This window comes from Liolophura sinensis, chromosome 11 (genome assembly GCF_032854445.1).
Source record: "Liolophura sinensis isolate JHLJ2023 chromosome 11, CUHK_Ljap_v2, whole genome shotgun sequence".
NCBI lineage: Eukaryota > Metazoa > Mollusca > Polyplacophora > Chitonida > Chitonidae > Liolophura > Liolophura sinensis.
Window position 1 is genome coordinate 10,577,739 of NC_088305.1, and position 21,591 is coordinate 10,599,329.

The 21,591-nt window shown below is 39.9% G+C and overlaps 1 protein-coding gene across 1 annotated transcript in view; it reads right to left on the reverse strand.

Annotated features, from left to right (window-relative positions):
- Nucleotides 1-21,591, reverse strand: part of LOC135477858 (NACHT and WD repeat domain-containing protein 2-like) — a 35,332-nt gene that overhangs the window by 11,072 nt on the left and 2,669 nt on the right. Inside the window, 2 exon segments of the mRNA XM_064758064.1 lie at nt 12,281-12,397; nt 17,721-17,809. Of these exon segments, the coding sequence (XP_064614134.1) occupies nt 12,281-12,397; nt 17,721-17,809 (206 nt within the window).

Consider the following 21,591-nt stretch of genomic DNA (forward strand, 5'->3'; position numbering starts at 1 on the left):
TCAGTCTCGGCGGTATTTTTTTTTTGGGGGGGGGGGTTCTTTTACTTAAGAATATTTCAGCCAGATTTCGACAAGAAATTTAACTTGAGAAATTTTTCTTCACACTAACTTTCGTCAGTAACTCGACAAATGTCGGTGGTTTACTGAGGTAGCCGTTAATTCACAATGGGATAAACAAATGAAACAAAATAAAATAAATAAGTAAATTACACTTTATTCGGGGATCTCAATTAGTTTCCAGAAAAAAATGAAACACGGATTTTGGATGAAATTACAATGGAGGCGGTGATGTTAATAGAATCCCCACATAACGTCACGTAAAGTGACGTTTTACGGTACGCCGTACAAATCTGATGTCAAGTTGGTTGAAACTGTTTCAAGTTGTCTTACAGAGATCATTTTGACATTGACATGAGAAACATCTGTCAGTAAAACTGAAGCTTTTAAGTCATTAGCCGGAAGTGAAACTCGATTCATACTTCCTTTGATCTAATCAGGTGCCAGTGTGGTGTGACTGGATGGGGTGTCGTGTCTGATGTCTTTGACATAGTTTTCGAGTATAAGCCAGAACTATAAATTTGTGTCGACATTGGAAGGATTCTTCGTGGTTTTGCTCAAATAATGTTGAAAGTATGAAACGCTCCCAAGAAAGATCAATATGAAAGAAAAGATAGGCCTACCTCTGTCCAAGCGAACGATTGGAAATGACGAGCGATCTCGCGTGATGTCAAGCGTGTTTTACGAAACGTAACGTCATTCTGTGACATACCAGAACCTTGCTGTCAGACGACTGAGGAATTGAGTTCCTGTAAAATTCTTCCACTCGGTGAACCGTTTTGATGTGATTTTCTAATTACCAACAGAAAGCCAACATTTCACAACGTGGTGTATAGGGAGAACGGAGAATAGTGAAACGCTAAAAGAAAGTAACGCTTTCATGGATGTTTTCCAAATGACGAATGACCTAATTGGGTGCAAATATTTGCGTCGTTATCCATCAATCCTTTACACACCATTAAGCATTTTGTGTCAGTCCCATTATATGGCCTCGTATAATCAAGATGTACAGCCTAAAAAAACCGATGCAAGCCTGGGAGATCTTTTGTTAAAAGGCCGCAGCACTGAAATGACTAATGTATACCTTTGGCTCTATTCCAACTTCAGTCCTCTATGGCTATTGCAAGGGTTTCCTTTATTATACACTTTACAGAACAAATTTCCGTGCGTAATATTATGTATACCTTTATATCGCCACCAATCTTCTGCTGACCAAGTCAAAAATGTATATATAGTTTTAAGAGTTGACCTCCCAGTTTCTTTACAAAGCCTAAACGAAGAAGGAACGGAAACACAACTCTCCGTCAACTGACTGTTGTGACCATTTATACGGAGAGCTTTCCTTAAGCATATATAAAAAAAATTCCGGCTTCCCACTGAAAACAGGGGTATTCTGTGTAAGTGTATAAATTGGACCGATCGCCATACAAAATGTCACATCGATCGCTCCGCCATTTGGGTCGTATCGATGTATTTTTGTATTTAAGTTGTCCCGAATGCCCACTTCCGTCATGCGCCCACGTTAATTGGCATGTGATTAGATCGGGAAATCCATGCTCAAATACCCAAGATTTTATCACCAGCACAACGAATAAACAAGACCCGGTGGAAATCACTAAACGAGCTACTTTGACAGCTCCGCGATTTTTATCTTCGGACAGACGGTAATGAACTTAAAGTCAATGTATACCGATGGTGTAAAAAGTTTTACTTCCGAAGAATTTCTTGCTGGGCCACCCAAAGTATATTTATTCCCTGTGCTTTTATCAAACATTACATATCAAAAACAACCGAAACATTTTGCAGCATGATGTCATTCGGACAAAATATAAATGCTGCTTGTACCCTTTTGAAGCCAGAGTAACAACGCGACGGCGAGATCGTTGGCAAAGGTAACCGGTGACTTACTAATTTACCCGTCCTAAGTGTTCACATAAATGATTTACAAGTAAGAACTTAGCAAGACAGTTTAAGAAGAATTAGGTTCATAAAACGCACTGATGTCAGTTGTAATTTGTTAGATACTACTAGTCTAGAATTCCTCAAAACGCCGTGTTGTCGTCACATTTAATGAACAATGACGTGATAGTGCAACAATAGAATGCTGGTTTATGGAGAAATACAAACGAGACCAACATTTTAGTTCTTTTTTTTCTCTGTGTTAAAGCTTATTGTCCATGGCTACCTGTGTGTGATATTGTGTTACATCATTAATTCAATTAACGATGAATGTTTACAAAGATTTACAAAAATTACAACCTGAGATTGGCTGTAATAGGACATTGATGTCAACATCAGAGCACTCTGTTCTCTCATTACTCCTTGTGTGAATTCTGATCAAACGTGGATCAACCCGAGCAAACAACACAATAGGATCATGATCAAATGAATATGTAATGAATACTTTGTATGAATATCTCACATGGCTTATTTTCTGAATCAGCTAAACTTTTCATTAAAGTTCCAATTATCCTTTTTATTACTTCCGCTTATTATCATACAACAAGAAGCTTCACTCATCGGCATGCCAACAAGTAAACGTTTCCCAACAAGGCTATCATTACGTACCGGACTTTTAGCCGCCATTTGTATACGCTTAACTTCATGATTAACGCATGATTAACGCCCTAGACTCATAACCTTCCAATTCCTCAACTCCGCAAGTATAATTGTTAGCAAATCACCGACCAGTTATCCTCTGAAGGCAGATCGGGTTTCCTTGGTAGAGGTAAAGAGTGTATTCAATATGAATACAGTGCATAATGCAAATGGCCTGTTTGGGTGCGGAATCCATTAAGTAGAATCGCTATATATCACTAGAAAGAGGAACGGGAGTCATTGCGCAGTTCTATGACGACCTGTTTACTGCCGGTCTTCCGAATTCTTCCGCCTTTAAAACCAGGTCCCATTGTATAAATGAAATTATAAGCGAAGTATCCACATCACAGTGAAACAAAATCGAAAGTCAAATTCACAAAGACCAGTTTCATTAATAAAATTACAGGATTGATGACGTAATTTGCAGTTTTCAGTAATCTCGGAAAGGCGTAGGCCTATGCGAGAGTAAAAGTAAGGAGTCAAATCCAGTGCCTGCTTCACAACACTTCTTCTTAATACATTGAAAAGGTCCATTTTTTGTATTATACAAAATCTCATAGTATGAATCAAAGAAAAAGCATAAACAACCCTGGTAGGTGTTAAACAAAATAAGTAAGTAAATAAACAAAGTTCCTTTCATTTTTTGACGACCTTGTTGCAATGTACACTGTAGAACGAGAGAAATCTACGATGGTGGAATTAAACAGAGAGTTATAATTCCTTGAGATAATCTGTCATTACGTCTGCGGGAAAATGCAAATCGAATACAACATGCGTGATGCCAATAAAATTATTATTTTGCGTAAATGTTTAATAAAACATAATTTTTCGGGTGGCCATCTCAGCGTAAACATTGAGGTGAATCCTACATTTTAGAAAAGTCTGGGAACTCCAACAGGCTTCGCATAAACCTGGGTTTGGCTGGTTGACTAAGCGTCCACGAGGCCTTGGCCCACTTTCTCAAGGCTACGTACAACATTTTTTCATCGTACATTTGTCGTACTATATTTTGTACGTACTATCGTCCTATGTGTGCGATTATCGTACATGTATTTATTTATTTATTTATTTGATTGGTGTTTTACGCCATACTCAAGAATATTTCACTTATACGACGGCGGCCAGCATTATGGTGGGTGGAAACCGGGCACAGCCCGGGGGACACCCACGACCATCCGCAGGTTGCCGGAAGACCTTCCCCACATACGGCCGGAGAGGAAGCCAGCATGAGCTGGACTTGAACTCACAGCGACCCCATTGGTGAGAGACTCCTGGGTCATTACGTTATGCTAGCGCGCTAACCTCATGTACAACATCTTTGTAAAACTAAAAAAACAAAGCTAAATGTAAAGAGCGACGCATGCGCTGTAAGGACTATGCACAATACGCCGTGTTTCAACTCTTATTTCCATTTTTTTTCATTTTCCATTCCGATAGTTGTAAATAAGGTTATATTCTGATGAATGACAAAGCCCTTTTTCCATGAAAACAGTTAATGACCATCCGACATTTGGGCAAGGGAAATAACTCCGTTTAGGACATCGCTCACATTTTTTGTAAGCAGAAGGCTTCGTACATAACTCCAAGTAATGCACTTATTAACATGGATCAGTAAATGCTCTCAGGGAAACGTTGATTTATCGCAGGAAAAGTGGGATTGTGACTGTTTCGAAGCTCATTAAGAAATTTATTCTTTGTTGACAGCATGAAGTGTATAAGTCAAATACTTGGTAATGGATAAACATTGGAAAGGCAAGAAATACGGTGAATACCGTACGCACGCGCGTTTACGTTAGTATTTAAGCAAAAATAATGACAGCAATACAATTAAGCTTACCGTCTGACCCAGAGTGGAATGGGATGGGGGAGAGGGGTGGAGGTAGGTGACGGACTTGCCACTTTGGGGTTAGGAATTTAGAATAAATTAGCTCATGTTAATTCGTGGCACTTGCGCCTCGGCTAAGCGGTCTATTCTTGTCATTTTATTATCGCCTAGGCCTGAAATAACGCCAATTGCTTCCGACAGCTAACACGATTCAGTAATTTTGTTAATTGCCCGATAATTTACGACACAGAGGAATAGGGGTAGGTCATTGGAAACGGAGACGGATGGAGAATGGTCATTTTGCAGTGCATCTAGAGAACCAAACGCAGTATATCCAGAGGTCCAAAAGCAGTATATCCAGAGAACCACAAGCAATACATCTAGTGAACCACAATCAGTACATCTAGAGAATCACAATCAGTACTTCCAGAGGACCACAATCAGTACATCCAGTGTACCACAAGCAGTACATCTAGTGAACCACAAGCAGTACATCTACAGAATCACAAACATTACATCCAATGAACCACAAGCAATACATCTAGTGAACCACAAGCAGTACATCCAGTGTACCATAAGCAGTGCATCCAGAGAACTACAAGTAGTACATCCAATGAACCACAAGCAATGCATCTAAAAAAAAACACAAGCAGCACATACAGTGAACCACAAGAATTACATCTAGAGAAGCACAAGTATCACATCCAGAGAACCACAAGCAGTATATCCAGAGAACCACAAGCAGTATATCCAGATAACCACAAGCAATACATCTAGTGAACCACAAGCAGTACGTCTAGTGAACCACAAGCAATACACCTAAAGAACCACAAGCAATACAATGATAATGATACACTGAGGGATATATTTTTTCCGGAAGATTCTACGAGGAAAAGGGCGTTCGCTTACAACAAAATCACCACATCACAAAGAAGCTTGATAGAGAGCAAAGTACTGACAACTAATGACATTCTTAACATAGTTATTGGCTACTGCCTAGTTTCCCATAATGTAATGAATTATCGCTAAAATTGTGTTATTTGGATGCCCGTGATCAAATTTCCAATATGTTTGGTAGTAGGAACCCAACATCAACAACCTGATTTATTTTCTTTCATAGACTGTAAAATGGCAAAAAATATCCATTTCATTTCGGAAAGAGAGAAATTCACGACGACTATGAAATTGTCCATTTCAGTGGTTCTGCGGCTTGTACTCCGATCCAGACCTCGCCAATCAAATGTAGAATCGCGTGATTCAAATTTGAAATTAAGAATCTAGCGACGCCATGGTTCACGGGTGCTCCCTATATGGGAATATGGGTTGGACGCCGGCTAAAACGAAGGCAACAGGTGGTTTCTACTTATATAACTAACCCAGGGCTGCATTTTCCCAGAGATGGAACTCCGTGATGCCCAAATCTTGACAACTCCAGCAGGATAACATATTAAATCTATGCGTCGAAACAGACATTCATATATCAGCAGTTAACCAATCAAGACGTTCCAGGTCAATAATCTCAAGGCCAATTCCCCAAAACGACGTTTAACACAAATTATACAAAGAACTAAGGAAGTATATAATGTACGAAAATAGGACAGAATCATGCAAAGAGAAACCGTCAACAGTTTTTCAGGGATGTTGGAAAGACGTAAGGTACGTTCTTGGCAACTGAGTGAAATCGGTATTCAAATCGTGTACCATGTTAGAATATCAGTTGTCGATAACAAAATATGTATCTCATTTGCAACTGTTCATATATCCAACGTGGCTATCTAATACAACACGATGAACATACCGCCCCTAGCCCCTGGTTAAGCGGAATTAGACATCATCATGAAGCAGAGCGCCAAAGATTCTGCACACTCTGTCCATATTTACTTACAAGAGAATTATACTCATTGTAAAACTTAACAAGCTTAGAGTGAAAGCGTTTGATGGAATAATCTTGACACAATAGTTTTTGCAATAATAACTTGTGTCGTTGATAAAAATCGTCACACAACACGCAGGATCTAACAAATGCTGCAAGGCGAGTTATGTACACGCCATATGCAGGACCCTTCGGTATATTACTGTCCAAGTAAGGATAATTTCCAATGTCAAAATTGAAACTATCCCTCTTGTCGTAGTGTGCAAGAGAGGAAACCTTTTTGGTCTTTTTGGTACAAAAATAGGTCCAGGTAAGATGTACCTTCTGGAGAGTCTGTGGTTTCCTTTAAATTCAGCGAAGGTGAATGAATATCTTTCACAGCCTTTGCTATGTACGGATAGTTTAAAGCCAGCAGTTCATCAATATACCTGTTTAGTGAATGAGAAAAATCGGGCCTGGTGAGGATTACTCCTGAATAGTTTCTGCATATAGTCGTATTCATATGAGAACAAGTATAGATCAACCAAAAGGAGGGCACAATTTGTACCCATCGGAATACCTGTACTCCGTTGCTATATGGTTTTCCCGAATTTCACATAGATGCTATTAATGAGAAATTCAAGCAACTCTGTGAACATGGAAACATCCCATGAATGGTAACCGTTGTATGGGGCTTTGTTATCTCTGGCGTTAATGCGGCGTTTAAACACCGAAACAATTAGTGATGAAATTCTATCTATTAAATTCGTGCGAGGAACCGTAGTACTGAGAGTGAAATCCCAAGTACATACTGTATGTCCTTATACGGTATGTGTATTAGAGCGCCTAGATCTTCAGATACATTGCCAAGTTAATAGATTTCTCTAAAAACTAGACTGTTCCTTCTGTTTTTGAATACCATGCTAACACTTTTAAAATCTGTACATAATTTTATAAGCATGTCCAATAGATTCTCCATCCAAGCCCAGCAGTAATATGGTTTGATTTTGATCTTTCTTTGTTCCCATCACCTTATTCTGTACATGTACATGTCATTTGTTCTCTTTGTTTTCTATGTTGGTGTATATACGTTGATGTTATGTTGAGGAGATCCCCTCGTGGCTATAGAACTGTGGGAAATCCTCAATAAACAAATAAAGAATTACAACACTTTCAGTTCTAGTTCTCACTGTTCTCATTAGATGACATGAGGAACAATTGTTTTTGTTAAAGACAAATTACTAAATACAGACATGAGTGAAACGTTTTCATTTTCATTAATTATTACACTGTATTTCCGTTTCTGTGTCAATGTTACACAGATTTGCCGATAAGGAGAATCAGTACGAATCTGTCCTCTCCATGACCTGACCACTCTGCGCTCTTTTTGGTCTTCCGTATTCTGTCACATCACACATGCCACCACTCCCCACCCCCACCCCCCACACACACTCCGTTCCATGTCCCACACTCCATCCACATCCATTGTTCAGCACCTATTGGAGCTTACAGAAGCCCAGAGAATGGCCCGGAAGTTCAGCGTTTCTAAAGGGGTTCAGAGCGAGTTTCAGCTATTATGAACCAAATGACCGACAAACACACGCCGATCATGCTTCTCAGTTACGGACAAAGGGCAAAAACGTCTCTATGAAATGTCAGTGAATGTGTTAAGGTAATACTATGAATATAACTCATTAACCAAAGACTACTAAGTATTGTGGGATAGGCTTAGAATGTACCACTATGCTCAATTTTCCATCAATCATAAAGGTTAACTTTGGCTTGAATAGTAATAATGGTGTGTTTGGCCCTCGAGCCACCAGGGCGCCACAAGCAAGGATAACGGGGAATTCTGAAAATTCCCTGTGCAAGGCGTGTTTTGAACACTTATCTCGTTTATAACTAGTGAATAACAGGAAAGCACTTTTAACCAGTAGGCCATCAATGACGATTTTATGGTTTAACCTAAAAGATTACATCATATTCATGTACTTTATTTCATGCTGAACAATGACACGTGTTGTTACAGCGTGCGGTGATGTGCGATAACCCTAGCCATCAACTCCCGAACAGGTCACGTGTACTGAGCGACACTCCTTGTCTGCAAACATCCTCTGCCATTAACGAATTAAGGAAAAACGGTTTTGTTCGATAAGTGTCACTCTTATCATATCTGTAACAAAAACTTGATATTCATTTATCACACTTCCGGAAATCCGAGCCTGTATGCTTTGTTTGTTCTGTGACGATCGACCGCGCACAAACTCGATGCTTACAGGCACAAGTTAAGTTGATACCACTGCCACAGGCAAAACTGCCCGTATGTATGCTTTAACTTTCGTGACATCTGGATGATCGCAAATCTATGTTTAAGTCATAATCATCAAGAGTCAAAAATTAATTATTTTGATTGGTGTTTTACGCCGTACTCAAGAATATTTCAATTATACGACGGCAGCCAGCATTATGGTAGGAGGAAACCTGTCAGAGCCCGGGGGAAACCTAAACAGTCAAAAAGAGAAGAAAATAGAAGGACACCGGTCAGAGCCCGGGGGAAACCTAAACACTCAAAAAGAGAAGAAAAAAACCGTGGAATTAGCTTGAAATGCTGAAATGTTGAATATGTTCTGTAGTTAATTCATTTATTTGTAGGTTGTTAAGCATGCATTATTTATTTATTTACTTGACTGGTTCTGAACTTTTCAATTATAAGATAAAGATAAGCTTCAGTGGTGGAGGAAACCGGAGTGCCCGAGGAAACCACCAACCACTGACATACATGCATCCTGGCGGACTTTCGCACGTGCAAACGGCTATATATTTATTATTATTTATATATTACTATTTATAGGAGGAGAAGACAGGAAGTGTTGGAGTTAAAAGAATCCGCGTCACTCGTACCTTATAGTCCGTGTGGCAGAGGTAAACTCGAAAGAGCCACCACGCTATTACGTCCGATAACGCGCCTGTACGCGGTGACGTCATCATCGGCGATGCCTGTTACACCTTTTTGCCATACAGACTATAGGGTTCGAGAGACATGACATCTTGTTTCCAATTTCTTTAATATGGCGTACCCCATGCTTGGATTCGTAGGAATTCCAAAATAAAAATTGATTCATTTAGTCTGCCAACTAAAGGCACGTCAGAAAAGATTGGCTGTGGTCCTTCACGTCTGTTTCCACTTCTCGCCCGAAAGAACCAAGGTTATACACAAAAAATTAATACGTTAAATTTAACAGAAAGTCTGTTATCTGAGTGATGCCAGAATCTATTCTGTTATTGCAACAGATTATTCTGTTAAATAGAACACACATATTCTATTAATTCAACAAAATTGTTCTATTAGACTAACATGATCTTTTGTTGAAAATAACACAACACTGTGTTATAACAACAGAATAAATTCTACCGTCATTCAGACAGCACTCTTTCTGTTAAATTTGGCAGATTCATTTTTTGAGGTTATTATTTGGTGTCGTTTCTTTTAATCACTCGCCTTACAGAGGCGAGTAACCGCATGTAAGCGCAAGTAACCGCATGTAAGCGCAAGTAACCGCATGTAAGCGCAAGTAACCGCATGTATTCGTAAGAAACGGCGATGTACATTCATATTATATCCGACTGCGAATGAAGAAGGAAGTGGCAGGAAAATTAGGATGGTCGGGAATACTATGGTGTTGATCTTTCATGACCACATGATTAGATACACGTAAATTACAGTTAGGTTGTCAACGAGGTGTCATGATAAACACTGATACGTGCAGATACATTGCGGGACATGGTTCAGATTCAGACCTCCACAAACACCTAACCGATTAAACCACAGCAAAAGCCTCCCTTCATCTTTCATTGTTTTCTTTCATCCACACACTTAACCCATTAAACCACAGGAAAAGCCTCCCTTCATCTTTCATTGTTTTCTTTCATCCAAACACTTAACCCATTAAACCACAGGAAAAGCCTCCCTTCATCTTAAATTGTATTCTTTCATCCACACACTTAACCCATTAAACCACAGCAAAAGCCTCCCTTCATCTTACATTGTTTTCTTTCATCCAAACACTTAACCGATTAAACCACAGCAAAAGCCTCCCTTTCATCTTTAATTATTTCTTTCATCCAAACACTTAACCGATTAAACCACAGGAAAAGCCTCCCTTCATCTTTCATTGTTTCTTGCATCCAAGCACTTAACCGATTAAACCACAGGAAAAGTTTACATTTCATATTTTATTGTTTCTTTCATTAAATGGCATACCATTATCGATAAACTGTTCATCTTATTAAAGGTATCTAATATCAACATCCGTGGCTCACTTTACATTAAATATCCCCTATTTTGTATCATAGTAAATGTATATAGTTTGTCGTTACATAAAATAGTTTTACACACACAAATCTTTCTCAAAGGTGGAGCCTCTGGGGCTCAGTTGGTTAGCGCGCTAGCGGGGCGTAATGACCCAAGAGTCTCTCACCAATGCGGTCGCTGTGAGTTCAAGTCCAGCTCATACTGGAAGTCTGGCAGCAACCTGCGGATGATCGTGGGTTTCCCCCGGGCCCTGCCGGTTTCCACCCACCATAATGCTGGCCGCCATCGTATAAGTGAAATATTCTTGAGTACGGTGTAAAACGCCAATCAAATAAATAAATACTTTCTCAAAGGTAATATACTTCAGCCTTGACCACTGCTGAGATGCTATTGATCCGGACGCCATGTTATCAGCTCCTCGAATATCGCGGACACATCGCGCGCGGTGCCCTGGTAACCGTGTCAAAGGTTAAACCGCTTATCACGTTTTTTCCCGCAGCTCCCGAGATTAAGTGTGAAGTATTGATCGTTTTATCTCGATTTGATCCAGACTCTTCAGGAGGTTCTGAGGGAAGTTTTATCACAGAGGTTGATAAGGAACGTTCTCAAACCCACTAAATGTATAACGTGATTTTGAATATCGCTGTCCGTTGCTTTTTTTTTTTTTTTTGACTATCTTATCAATCCCCCTTGAATCAGGTATTTATTGCTGTGGGCCAGACAGCGTTTGGAAAACGAAACCATACCATTAACTGGGTTAAAACGCAAAATAATTCTATATATTTTTATGTGAATTCCTGAATAAGAGAATGGATGAGTTAACTAGTGAGTATGGGATTGGTGAAATGATGGTCAATGTTGTCACATGTATTTTTAAAAGAAAAAGCCAATTATACAAAACGTATAAATGGATCGAAAGAGTATCACATCCAAAAGAGTACCACATCAAAAGCATACCTGTCTATATTTGTTATGTTGCGAAAAAAGAAAGCGACACCATAATATCTGGTTAATCTTGCGAATTCCCAATTTTATCCAATGAGTAGCGAGGTATTTGTATAGTGCGAGAACGCACCTGTTCCTGCTGTGACGTGACGCGATCCCCATTTACCTGTTTGTCCTATACCGCTTTGAGAACGAAGGACGCAGCATCGCGAGTCTGATTTTCCCTACTATGGCGAATGTCATTTCCTTGTATGAAATCCAGATAAAAGGATGATATATATAGTTACATAACATGTCACAAAAATTGAATGTTGCCGCAATGGTCTGTTTTTTTTTTTTTGTTTTTGTTTTTTTGTTTTTTTTTTGTTGTTGTTTTGTTTTTTGTTTTTTTTTTGGGTGGGGGGGGTCACCGCTTTCGATTACACTGTGGTTACATTTGTTGTCTTTTCTCATGACGCATTAGGCGAGAATTTATTGCTGTGGTGGATTGACGGGGTGGCCTAGAATCATTGGAGAACATATTAACGCAGTTGTCAACGAACAAGTCACGAAAACAATATACAATTATTACGTCAAGCAATCATATGGACTATCGCACATGCAATCGCAATCAAAGGCAATAAAGTTCGTGGAATGGATATACAGCTGGTCCAGACGAATTGCCATGACGGTGAAAATATTTGTAACTTACCACAAAGTTGGGTCCCATGGACAGGCGCTGACAGTTCTCTATCTCCTTCATGCACAGCTCTGTGGTCATGTGATCGTCGGTGGCCTCGTCTCGGACTCCCCAGCGCATATCCACAACCTGACGGAAGAAGATTGATTGACCGATTGTTTGATCTATAGCCCATTTTACTGATTCATAGACTGATTTACTCACAAATTGATATCGGTATACTGGCTGTTCCTTAAGCTATTTGATTGGTTAACTAGGTATGTTTTTCTCCAATCGTTTTGTAACATCTATGTGTTTTGGTGTAAACTGAGAAATTTTTTTATAATTTTTTTTGTAATAAGTTTTAATAATTTATTACAACGCTGAGACATTTCAAAAACTGATACTTGTTTTTCTTAAATCGGCCTAATTAGACCTCTGTAGAAAATTCTGAAGAAGAATTGGACATAAGGTCTTAAAGACGGTAAATATAAATATTTGTTGATTTTTGTTGTTGTTGTTGTTGTTGAAAATAGCGCAAGTCGAGGCGTAGGTGTTGAAATATGTGAAGAGTAAAGCGGAAATGAAGACTGGTATCTGTGCAATATGTTCCCGTTTATCCAGGAAACTGTTCATTAAACAATAATACCGTCACTGAGCCTTTTTGAGGATTTGAAGAATGTGGGTGTTGTGTACAAACCCTTCATGACGTAGAAGCTGTCACTAAGCTCTTTTGGAGTTCTGATGAATATAGGTTTTATGCAGAAAACCAGCTTGTCAAAGGCAGTACCTTTCTAAAAGATCTGTAACGCCATTCTTGTCTAATCTGTAAAGGCCTACGCAGTTTTCCATTATTCGACAATGCGTTTCCTTGGGTTGCCAGCAATACATCCGACAATCAAGTAAAACGCACGTCATGCCAGAGACAATCACGGTTTTCGTGATTATCATCAGACGTTGTGAACATCTTGACAACATTCCTTATTCATTTAAATTTATACAATAGCATTTGCGTGAAGTATTAACACGAACTAACCCCTCCCCCTTCCCCTACGATTTGTTTGAATAGTTTGGACAAAAGTAATTAGATGATCAATCCATTTTACAATGGAGATAATCATTATAACTGAATGAGTAAGAACTTCATTACCCAAATATTATCAATGTCACTGCCCAAACAAATTGTGCAAATACTGCAATGTTCAAGGTTTGGACCAAGGAAAGCAGACAGATGTTGTCAGTTTACCAGGGTAAATGCAGAGAATAAATGCCGTGCACTGGTCTTCAATGTCAAGTCAATACACTTTTATCTCAAAACCAGGGCAGTCTCACAGCCGTTTGTAATTGTTTGCCGTTTACTTCAGTGTTCAAACAATGTCATTTAATAAAATTTCTGTTACCCACAGCATCAAGCCACTTCCATTCGATTGATCTGGGTACGCATGCACCCGTGTAATGGTTGTTCAGCAGGCTGTGTTGCTAATCGTGACCCAGAAAGTTAAAAGCTAGATGCACTAAGTCAGCGTTCCTCACCGAGCCGTGGATATGCGAGCTGTATAGATGCTAACAACTGCTGGTAAAGGCGATGTGAGTTCAATACTAGCCTTGGACAAGAATTTGGTTTTTGAGACTGCTTGTCAAGCCTTACGTAGAGAAGATCATTGTGTTTCTAGCCTGTACTTCATCCGTGGGAAGGTTCTTAAGTAACTTGCCAAGGACTAGTGGTTTATTTACCTCGGGCAGTGCTCATAAAACCCATACATCAGCAATTCGTACACAGGGCTCTAAACAACAATCAAAAAACTAATGACCAAATGAATAAATAAATAAACTGCATTGAGAGCAGGTTTAGCTGTGAGGTCTTACGCTAAAGGTATGTGTACACTCTTGAAACTTAAGTGTTACATTTGTAAAGACCAGGAGGAGTGACTGCACTTATAAGAGTTACATGTATCTAACCAGTTTTTATTAGGTGTTAATGCTTCAACACTCTTCAATGGTGTCGGAATATGAGCACTTTGGGGAGTGTTAAAACATTCACACTTTATAAAAGTGGTCAGATAATTCCTATATAAGTGTAGTCTCTACTCGTTATCGGTACAGTGTTAAACGTAACGCCTTAGTTTTAAGAGTGTAACCACAAATCTGCACTCGGAGTCTCTGGTCCAGAGAACAGGCAGGCGATTCAAGGCCAGTGTAAGCGAATATAGCCAAATTCTGTCAGGTCAGGGAAATCAGTGCATATGTATACCCCCCGCAAAGGAACTGGAAATAGTTAACCTTGTACTCGGCATATTCTGAGTAACGGAGCGACAATAAAATCGGCTCTACCTTGAGGGAGGACGTGGGCAAGGGTCTGTCCTAATTCCTATCTTATTACAACATTAAACTGTCAACAATAGTAATGCGACGTCACGCATTTGTTATTCGCACTGAAACTCAAAAGAGATTGCTGAGGCGTTTGTTTTTAATCTATGAGGTTACACGCGTTTGAAATGTTCAAAACTTGTACGGCTACCTTAGGGCCGCATATCCCAAATCGTATTTTCTTTGTATCTATGTTTTTTTAATTGACTGGTGTCTTACGCCGTACGACGGCGGGATTATGGTGGGAGGAAACCGGATAGAGCCCGGCGGAAACCCACGACCATCCGCAGGTTGGTGGAAGACTATTTTCTTCGTAGCACTATACTTTTTTGAGGTCCAAATCATTTATTTCATTCAAAAGGGTGCTAAAATTCGAATGCGCCAACTCAAGGACAACACTTAGCATGTAACTTTAAAACGGCTCCATACCATAACAGGACGGGAGCATGCTGTGGGGCGATGGTTGCATGACTTACGGAACATCATGCTATATGCATGTATACAGTACATGATTAAGGGCACCCAGTTACACTGTGCTGACAAAGACTTTCAACTATATCCCCACGCGAGCTCTGAAGTCCGACAAGAATTTTGCGTTTTACGTGTTTTGGTGAGTATGCCGCAACCGACTGACCCTTGATTATTGAGGACCCGAGATCGAATCTAGTGCTCGCTAATAGGGTCGGCAGCGGCTTTAACGTAGGAGGTTTGCAAGGCTAAGAAATAAGAAGTGTGGTTTAAACCTGGAATTCGTGCTCCTTCATTTCTTTATTTATTTATTTGATTGGTGTTTCACGTCGTATTAAGAATATTTCTCTTATAAGACGGCGGTCAGCATTATCTTTGGAGGAAACCGGGGTAAAACTCACCGTGCTCCTTCAACTGTATTCCTGACCAACGTAAATTGAAAGAGCAGGAGACAAATGTCTGAACAAATGTATCTTTAGGTATTAAAACATGGCTCCACAATAGATATATGTATGCTACTAGGCGCCATATGGCAGTCCAAACAACAAGTGACTTCAAGGCCAAGTCTTTGCTAACATGGTGTGTCATTTCCATGCCACGGCAGCTTTAAAGGGAGTTGCCCATGACATGTCGGTCTAAAAACCTTGAAGAATAATCAAACGGCAGAGGAATCAATAAAATGCCTGCCGTTCCCAGCACTTCAACGCGGCTCCAATAACGCCAACTGAGAGGTCAAAATGGTTGCTCTATGGCAATTGGACGAGGGTTATATGATTACTTGATATCCGGACGAAAGAAAGTCGTAAGACCAGTCTGTGTCTCATTTAATTTTTTTTACCTGATTCTGCCTAAACCAAGGTGGAATGGGAGAGTAGGGGTGTAATTTAAGCATATACATGAACAGTTGAATAAAACCCTAAGTGAAGTAAAATGACAGGAGGCCGTATTTCACTTGTTACGTGTGACCATTTATTAACTGTCTCACTATCGTCGCTGCTCAGGTTTTGCTCTCTGAGATATATTCTTCATATCATAACTGTGGTTAACAAGGGCACCTATTGCAATGCGCGACATGCATGTCACAAGCAAGAAAGTTTTGTTCGTTTATATGAAGCTGTTATATACAATATTATTCAGGATTATGAAATATTATCATAATTACAATATGATTCAGGCCCATGAAAAATCTGATTTCATGTATTTGATCAGTGTTTATAGCCATACTGAAGAATATTTCACCTATACGATGGCGCCCAGCTGTACAGGTGGCGGAAACGAAAAGAGCAAGACAAGCTACTGACGAACTTTATCACATATGACCTTCACATTGCACATCATATTGGTAGAGACAATCGGTAAGTTCAAGTCTTTAATTCAATTGGTCTGAGGTAGATTGACAAAAGGCCGCATTTCATCGGTTACGTGAGATCATTTGCCAGCTTAACACTGTCGCCGCTGCTCTGGTTTTAATCTCTGTGTTGTTTGTCTTAATTATATTCAACGAACATTAAACTGTGAAAATGAACACATGAGCGTCGCTGTTTTGTCACCGAGACCCCACAAATATTTTTCATCCCACAAATTATTGTCACATGTTGAATTGTAAAGCGGGCTTTATGGAGTGTATTTGATTGCCTGAGGCCCAATGACGTCACACGGAATTCCTCAGTATTCACAAGTGAAATGAATATTCGCATTTTATTCACCCTGTTGCCTTCCTACATGTAAAAGAGCTTGTGTCTTTCATACGATCCATAAATCTCTACCTCACAAACAATATCGGCTCTACTGACTGTGTGCTAAAGCGCCAATCTGCGCAGGCGTTTTGCCTCTAGCAGACCATTCAGGGCACTAGTCCAAGTATAACCTTGGCTGATCCGACTGAGGCTTTAAGTTGGGAGGTTTTTCAGGTTCCTAATACAGAGCGGTGACATTCGCCAGGTATATCAACTTAGGTATTTATTTATTTGATCGGTGTTTTACGCCGTACTCAAGAGTATTTCACTTACAGGACTGCGGCCAGCATTATGGTGGAAGAAAATCGGACAGAGCCGGGGAAAAAAACTGATTTTGAACCCGACGTTATCGGTTTAAGGATCAACCTGAATGGATAAGGTTGTTTAATCATTACTGCTCATCATAACGAGATGTAGGTTCAACCTGGCCTTCGGCAGACAATTTGTGGATTCATATGTTGTCGCTGTTTGTGGAATCTTGGTGATAATAAGTGCAATTAAAGACGCTCATAGGAGCGTTGTCTACCACGAGTATGGCCTCACATCTGGTAAAAGATCGTCAATTACAAACCAAAGACCTCTGGTTTACCCCGGTCATTCCAGTTTCCTCCACCCATAAAAGTGTATTTCTTACAGCGCATTCACCGCTCTGTTTACATCACTGCCACCACTAGACAAGCTTGTCCTTTAAAGCCTGTGCGGTGTCAAGTATGAATAAAACCAAAGGTTGAAACAATTTCTTTTTTGTGATTTCTTACATTATTTCCTGCCTCATTACTGTGATCCAACGACCTAGACATTGTTCACGACTTCTGTATAAAATTTGATAGCGGCGGCTATGGTGTAAAGCGAACGCACAGTGCGACGCATGCGCTGTAAAGAGTATGGTCTGAAATACGTACCTGGAATTCCAGTCCATGTGTTTCCCGGCAAAACTCTTTAATCTTGGGGTAGACCTTCTCCATGAGTGCATTTCGCTCCAGTGTTGTATCTGAAGGAGAAAAATAGCAGATTTATTGCATAATGGTGGTCAAATATTTGCACTGTGCGAATAAACTTATTCCGTGTTCTTGCATGTATGAAATATGACGTGCTTCCCACATTAGTTCAATACCATGAAGCAATCTCTTTGAAGAGATTGCCGGCCCTGCATCTCGGCTTGTCGATGAAAAACAAAGCATGTTTTCAGCAAAGAAGTTATCGAACTGAGAAAAATTATTGAGAGACCCAAGCTATTAGTGGAGTCTCATCGCATTACATACAGTCAAATAGTCGAGCACATTGCAATAGCCAAACACACACTGCAAAAGCCAAACCCATTGCAAAAGATTGCAATATGAGACTGACAATATATCTTTCATTAAAAAATCAAAAGCATGTTTCTCATAAAACATGCATACTTATCACTGACATAATTAATCTCACCATATAAAGCAATTGGGTTATTTATTTTAGTTGTGAAAGGATGTTTTTCAATGTCTAGATCACACGCGGTGAGGGTTCAAAACCGGCCTTAGGGAATTGTGTATTACCCTACTCTCACTGCTTGAAGGGGTTTGGTGACAATATGCGCGCCATGGTGCTGTCTAATGCTCGTTGAAGACTGCTTTTTTTTACCATTAGGGTATGCATATCTTTACGTCACAATTGGGAAAGTGCCTCAGAAACTTGCCAAAGGTCGGTGGTTTACCCTGGGCACTCCGGTTTTCTCCATCCATAAAACTGCCCTACTCAAGAATATATTCCACTTATACGACGACGGTCAGGATGATGGGTGAGGGAAGTGATGACAAACTGCAAGTGTGACAGAGAGCTTACAAAGCCCATGATGCTAAATACGTTGCTATTAACATGACTGCGTGTTTTACCTAATTCTGCTTAAGTCCTGATTCTGGGTTGGATCTGTATGTTACTATTTAAGCATCTGCACTGATAGTTAGAATAAACTCTATCACTGAGGTGAACTTACAAGATACCGTATTTCACCAGATACGCGTGACGACTGGCCAACTATCACACTGTCGTTGGGGTTCTGATCTTGCTCTCCATAATATAATCGGAGACTTACAGCATAAATATATATGCTCTTGTCTTTTGTATCAAAACGATGACCCTAGTGAATTCTATGTGGTTTCCCTACATGAAAGAGGACTCTATGCCACGTTAATCCTGTCAAAACATATGCTACGACCTGCACGTCTGCTTAGCTACAGGTTATCACCGATGCCTAAACATGCATACATTTGCGCACATGTGGAGTTGGCTTACAGTTAGGCCTAAGTACACTCAAATCAATTGTACACAATAAAAAATAATAAAAGCTCCCAGGAATTAATCATCAATAATTTTTTTTTTACTTTTTGTCTTCTCTCACCCAACATTTGTTGAGTCCCTGCGTGTGCTTTTGCATAGACGCCACACGCAAACTGCTGGTAATGCAAACTAAGATGTGCATGTCCAAGACTACATTTATTCCTGTCTCAACCTATCCATTGCGTCACGCCGACTATTTATTTTATTGATTAACGAATCAAAGATGTGCTTATTTGCAAACCTTGTACAGAAGTTATCCACAAGCAAATACCGTTCACATTTTTTTTCTTGAAGATGGTACTTTCGCCACTGGATCAATTTCTTAGGTTTTGTCGTTGAGACTCAAAGAAATATGTCAAGTGTATCAAATACACTTGGTTTTCGCTTTGGTCTACCAACTCACTCAGCTACATGCTTAAGCTCAGTCTAGCGTTGTTGTTGTTTTTGCTCTTCCTGTTGATATTTGGAGATGGTATTCTTGCTTTTGATCGTGGGTACATTTTTTTTAATGTGTCGCAGGCTGCAGCCACATAGCAGTCTTTTTTGTGCTGTTATCAATCAACAAAGCAAATATTTACACACTGTAAATCTTCAACCTTTTCAACCACTAAAGCACTTCTTTCAGTGAAATTTATTGGTACATTTATTATAAAAGTGACAAAAATAATTTTTGGTTTCACTATAGGCGACAGCTTCATAAAACTATACAAATTATTTCTCTGCACCTCACAATTCTCTCAGAATATTTTAAAGTATTGGTTGCATCGGTGATTGATTAGGTTGATGAATTAGGATATTCAAACAAACTTCATTCTTTGTTTGCAACATTGTGAGATTAGGTTGGCTGCAGATGGGAAGCTGTTACGAGCTATAAGCCGATTTGCGGGATAAAATAACACATGCGCAGAGTAATCAGTATAGAGATGATCTGTACCTATAGATTAACATAAGTCGTAGAAGTGACTTGACCTACGTCACTACCATCATACTTACTGAATGGACTTCGTGGTGTCTTGGTGATTAGCGAATAGGAATATTGTCTAGTATTTATTTAGTTATTACATTGGTCTTTCACGCCGTACTCAAGAATATTTCACTTGTGCGACGGCGGCCAGCATTGTGTCGGGCCGAAACAGGGCACAGCCTAGGGGGGAAACAAGACCATCCGTTGAGTTCTGACAGACCTTCCCATGTACTGCCCGAAGAGGAAGTCACAGCGATATTGTCTAAGATACAATAGGATAATGAGCATTGTGCGGGATGTCCTGTATTTACAAAATGTATTGCGATTCAGTGTCCCGGGTGTTCTATATTTACAAGCTGTTCTGTATAATATACGCCTCTCCAACATCGTTGAAAACTTTTGACTGTTTTTCTTTGCATGATTCCGTCTTAATTTCATAGTGAATACGCGTTCTTAGTTCTTGGATGGTTTGTGTTAAACGTCGTTTTGAGAAATGACCTTGGGGTTATTGACGTCCAGTTTGGTTGACTGCTGGTATACGAGTGTCTGTTTCAGCGCTTAGACAACACAAACATGTATTAACGTTCATTCAATTTAATTTGCACGTGTTTGTCCTTCGTGCACCATATCCGGTCATATGACCGAAGTATGGGACTACAATCAGAACAAGCTGCGGGACGTGACACTGTGACTTGTCCGCTCAAAACACGTGACATTCGGCCATATTGAATTATGAATGAAGTAGAATAAGAGCTTCCTGGTCGGGTGCACAATCACCTGTTTGTCAACGTTGTCTCTGTCAGGAATTTCACTGAAGTTACCTCAGAGAACGAGGATCATCAGACGCGGCGTGTTTGAGGCTCGCATATTTAGGCACACAGCTGAGGCCAAACTAAAAATCAATTAGGGGGTTAGCACCCCAGCATGGCTTCCCACCAAGGCGGTCGCTGTGATTTCAAGCCCTGCTCACGCTGGCTTCCTCTCTGGCTGTACGTAAGACGGTCCCGCATCAACCCGCGGATAGTCGTAGGTTTCCCCGGGCTCTGCCCGGTTTCCTCTCACCATAATGTTGGCCGCCGTCATATAAGTGAAACACCAATCAAATAAACAAATAAATTAATTAATTTGGGACAGTGGATTACTGCGTATGTTAAGCCTGGCAATAGTCCCATTGCCGCCTTCACCGTTAGCTTTGATTACAATTACGCAGATACAGGTATTTTGAAACTACTGCCCGCGAGCGGTATGCTGTTATGAATAGTGCTTAAGCTGTCCTTTGTTTGGTAACGATGAGATATGTTCTAGCACGTTAGACAGGTGAAACATCGGGATAACTATTCACACTGGAACCAAACATGTACCCACATGTATACAGAATATCAACATGCCAATAGAGCTTTCACTGGGATGATGTAATGTTGTGTGTGTACGTTACATATTTAATATGCATATAGAAATATTTGAACAAATTTTTAAAGGAAAGTCACCACACCCGA